The sequence below is a fragment of the Athene cunicularia genome, assembly GCF_003259725.1.
Source record: "Athene cunicularia isolate RWA chromosome 12 unlocalized genomic scaffold, athCun1 chr12_part1, whole genome shotgun sequence".
In the NCBI taxonomy this organism is placed as follows: Eukaryota; Metazoa; Chordata; class Aves; order Strigiformes; family Strigidae; genus Athene; species Athene cunicularia.
Genome location: NW_020799116.1, coordinates 18242993 through 18247320, shown reverse-complemented (window position 1 = coordinate 18247320; position 4328 = coordinate 18242993). Strand labels below are relative to the sequence as shown.

The 4328-nt window shown below is 59.8% G+C and overlaps 2 protein-coding genes across 2 annotated transcripts in view; both read left to right on the top strand.

The window, feature by feature from the left end:
* The first annotated feature begins 29 nt into the window (after positions 1-29).
* Positions 30-4144, top strand: TUSC2 (tumor suppressor 2, mitochondrial calcium regulator). The gene is made up of 2 exons (XM_026857697.1): positions 30-185; positions 1821-4144. The coding sequence occupies exons 1-2, from the start codon at positions 69-71 to the stop codon at positions 1884-1886; spliced, it is 183 nt and encodes a 60-aa protein (XP_026713498.1). The 5' UTR covers positions 30-68; the 3' UTR covers positions 1887-4144.
* HYAL2 (hyaluronidase 2) overlaps positions 3929-4328 on the top strand; it is a 2816-nt gene continuing 2416 nt past the window's right edge. Inside the window, exon 1 of the mRNA XM_026857602.1 lies at positions 3929-3938. Within this exon, the coding sequence (XP_026713403.1) occupies positions 3929-3938 (10 nt within the window). The remainder of the gene's footprint in view (positions 3939-4328) is intronic.

Below are 4328 nucleotides of genomic sequence, written 5' to 3'. Positions count from 1 at the left end.
GGGCACGGAAGCCGGCAGCTGCCGGCAAGCTCTTACCTAGCCGCCTCCCCTCTCCTCCCGGCAGCTCCATGTATTACGATGAGGACGGGGATCTCGCCCACGAGTTCTACGAGGAGACAATCGTTACCAAGAATGGGAGGAAGCGTGCCAAGCTGAAGAGGATCCACAAGAACCTGATACCTCAGGTAGTGTGTGGAGAAGAGTGGGGGAAAGTGAGTGCCAAAGCGCCAGGGTGGCAGCTGAAGTCCCAGCTTTGCAGGAGCTCTTGCATGTGGGCCTTCTCCCTTAGGGCATCTTCTTGCCAGGAAGCCAGAGGCTTTCTGCTTCCCCCTCAGCTTCCGCCTGAGAGCCGTGGCTTCTGTGTGTCCTGACTCACACCTGTGTCACCTAGTGAGGCTGTGGCTGGAGAGGGGGAGCTGGTGACACTCTCCAGTCCACCTTTCCATAGAGAAGTGGTGCCCCAGCCCTTCAGACCTGCCAGGCTGGGGAAGATAGCTCAGCTCGGTGTGTGGTGTGGGTTGCAGAGTGCCAGGCAGCCATGCACAGCCGTGGCCATCACTGACCCCCTTCCCCAAGGTGTGGGGTGCTGTGCTTGCTTAGCCGAATTCATGTCACTGTGGAGGGCCAGGCCCTGGCTTCACGAGCAGCAGCCAAAGCCTGTCACCTGCTGACATAAGTGTGCACATTCCCTCAGTTGCTCGGTAGCAACAGTGGTGTTGACAGCTATGCGTTTTGCACCTCAGTGCAAAAGTCTCCTCTTAAAGTAAGCAACTGTGGTGAAGCCGTGTGGGGGCTAGGACACCAACTGAGGGTCTCAGTGCAGGAGAAGGATAGCCTGCATGTAGGGAAGCTTCTGGGGGCATAAATAAAGAAAAGGGGGGATTAAACCAGGGCTGGAGGGAGACCCTGCAAGAGTCTTTCCTAAGTAAGCAGAAAGGCACGGCTCTAGTGAGCACCTGGGATGAGCTGTTGGTGTGCTCTGAGGGGCAAGCAGCCCCCCGGCAGGATGGGACCCCTCTGGGCACTGCGCAGGTAGTTACAGAGGGGAAGGATTCGACACTGCTCCCCAGGCTGGCATTCTTACAGGGGCAGGCTTGGGCTCTGGGACCGTCTGCTAATCCTCCTCAATGTGGGTTGAAACTCATTCAGTTGGAAAGATCAGCTGAGCCAGAGAGGGCAGATACCGGCACTAAATAGCCTTTTGCTAGTCCAGGCTTTTCTCTGGCTCTGTGGGTGCAGGCCCAGCCCCAAGCCCCCACTCCACCCCCAGCCCCCCGTCTCCCAGCGGGTCCTCCTGGTGCTGTAACAGGAGAAGGCTTGGACGGAGCATGGGAAAGGCGCCTGTAGCTGGCGTGGAGGGAGCGTGCATTCAGCAGCCTCCCCTCTGGATAGAAAGCTGCTTTTCTTGTGCACCAGCTGCCCTGGCTGCTTTCTCTCAGAGAGCTCTTTTCATTCTTTTAAATCCTGTGAATGAAAGGTGCCGGATGAAAAGCACGGACAGCCCGTATCTGCCAGTCACGCGCCAGCTGCTGCACGGGCAGTGCCTGGCAGAGCAGCTCCCTCCTTTCTCGCCCTGCTGAGCTCCAAACCTGCCATGCATGGCAGCCAGTTGCGCCGCCCTTGGCTCTCCAGGGACGAGTTCAAAGGGCAAAGTGCTTTCGGCTCGTGTGCTGCTGGCCAGGCATACCTGGCATGATGGCGGCTTTAACGGACTTGAGTTCCTCAAGGGTGTGGTGTCCTCTGTCGGACGGGGTCACTCGCAGGGCTTGGGGCTGTTGCTTGGTGGTCTCCTCTGCTCACCACTCTGACTCTTCTTCCAGGGCATAGTGAAACTAGAGCACCCTCGCATTCACGTAGATTTCCCGGTGATCATCTGCGAGGTGTGAGTCACCAGACGTTGCTGCCCGCGGGCGGGAGGCCCTTCCCCAGCGCCCCCATCCTCACCAAGCGAGGCTGTGTCGTGTTCCCACCCGAGGAGGACTCTGGGCGCGTGGCAGGGACGGCGGCTCTCCCCTCGCCCGGAGCTGAGGCAGGACGGAGCAGGCTGGGCTGGGCTTGGCTAGCGCTCCTCGCAGGAGATGGGTGACCTTGTGCAACGACTGCTTAAAAACATCCTCGCTTGAGTCAGAAGACTAAAATACCTTTTGTAGCCTCTAGCTGATGTTGGATGGGTAACTGGAACTGCAAATGAGCTGCTGTGTTTGAGCTGTTAAAGGGAGAGCAAGCCTGCACTTCTCACCAGAGAAAATCCCCTGCTTCTCAGGTATGTGGCCCAGGGAGAGCCAGGGCAAGGTAACGCACTGCCCGGGGCCCCGAGATCCCTTGGGCCCGGTGGTTAGATGGCCAGTGTTGCAGCGTGTCGCTTGACATGGGTGTTCTGTGATGCTCCCCTGGATGGGTCTGTTGATGGAGGATAAACGGGGCAGGCCGAGGAGGGGCCGGTCTTGGAGCACATCTGGCTGGCTGCTGCGCTCTTTTTGGGAAGGGGATGGAGATCAGATGCTGTTATCTTGGACCTTGGTCTCTTCCCCCTGTGCGTTTCCCCACTTATGCCAGCTCTGGGGAGGTTGGCTTCACTGCTGCCTGCAGTCCCTCTGCCCGCAGATCTCTGCGGTCTGTGGCCGCTGCTGGCAGTGGCGAGGTCCCCAGCTCTGCAGCAGACTTACCTCCTCTGTTAGCAAGGTGGCTCCGGCTGAGCACCATCCCTCGCCTGTCATGGGGCCGGGCTGCTGGGCAGGGCACCTCCTCGGAATGTCCTCACCCCTGCTGCCTTCTTGAACGTACCTCCCAATGTGGGGGGCTTTGACAGAGCCAAGCGGGAAGGAAATCATTTCTTTCCTCCCCAACCCCTGAAAACAATCAGTCGGTGGGCCTGCCCTGACTTGGAAATCTCCCTGGCGATGTGAACTGCGGTTCCTCCCGTGTCCCATCTGGCAGCAGGAGGAGGAATGTGATGCACTTTAAAGGGAGGCTTTCTGCTTTGTCTCGGAAGGCCCTGCTCGAGTTTTCTCTTCTTTCCTCCCACTTGAGAAGGTCGAGCTCATCTTGGCAGCACTGAAAAACCTCTCACCCCTCTGTGCGGGCCCCGGGGCACTGAGCCAGCTGCTGCAGGGCCAGGGAAAGGCCTGACCCGTACAACCCCTCGCCAGCACTGGGAGCCACTGCCTCCCTGCTCGGCTGCCCTGGGCTGGGTGGGTGGAGGAGGACCGGCAGTGAGGCAGTGGGCGCAGCTTTAAACTGGGTCAGAGCCTGCTTCCCACAGCAGCCGGCTCGGCTTTCCTCCTCTTTTGTTCCAGAACTTACTTACTTCCTAAGCACTTCAGATGTTCGCTACCTCGATTTTTAATTTAAGCTGCTGGCACTTGGCTGCCAGCCCTGTCGGCGTCTACGTTGGATGTATCCATCCCCGCGCCCGCCGAGAGCCGCCCGGGCGTGGGGCCACATTCCCGGCTTTGGGGAGATAACAACAGCGTGGCTGTTGCCGTCTTCCTGTCACCACCTCTTCCCTCCGTGTCCCTCCACCCGCTGTTCCTATCGGCAGGAGCGAGCACGGAGGGTGAAGCACGGAGGCGGGTGACACGGCCATGCTGGCTGCCACCAGGCCGGGAAGCAGGAGCGCAGGGCTCCGGCAGGGACCTCGTCTACACTGTGATGCTGGGCACTGCTTTCAACATCTTTTGTTCTCCTGCTTGCTTGAAAGAGTCTTGTCTTAAAACAATCCTCCACTGAAGTGTTTCTTATTCTCACCACCTGCTTTCGAGTTTCTCCCGGGCCAGATCTCCCTGGGAAGGGCATCCCTTGGGCTCTGCAGGATTGCAGGAGCTGCTGTCCCCAGGAAGAGGAGAGAAAGCCGTGGCCGGGCTGCCTGTGCCGCCTTGCCCCACTGCTGTCCGAGGGCGTGGGAAGGTGCACCGAACCGACTGCGGGTATGGGGGAAGGTGGAGGAGGAGCGGGGAGGGGACCCGGGCCTTTGCCTGCCCTGACAGGGAGCCCCTCGCCTGGCTACCCGCCAAAAATCTGCTGACAAGGCAGAGCCTGAACCCCGGGGTGGGCAGAAACAGAGACCGGCTTAGCAAGGATGCTTTTGTCCTCCCTGACAAGCTGCCCACCCTTCCCCCAGGGCATCAAATATGCTTCCACCCCCACCCCACAAAAAACATGCCTTCTCCCACCCCCATGTCACCGAGCGAGCAGCAGCAAAACTCCGCAGGCTGCCAACAAGCTGCATCCTGCCCCGCTGCTTCCCAGGCTGGTCCCCGAGCAGCCACCCCCGGGCCCCCTCCACTCTGCTGGCCTCCAGCCCTCCTGCAGCAGCAGGGCCTTGGGAG

Bases quoted from the DNA above. Each gene is read 5' to 3' on its own strand.
- TUSC2 (XM_026857697.1), top strand. From the start codon at position 69: ATGTATTACGATGAGGACGGGGATCTCGCCCACGAGTTCTACGAGGAG. The intron at 186-1,820 runs GTAGTGTGTGGA...CTCTTCTTCCAG, and splicing joins ACAAGAACCTGATACCTCAG to GGCATAGTGAAACTAGAGCA.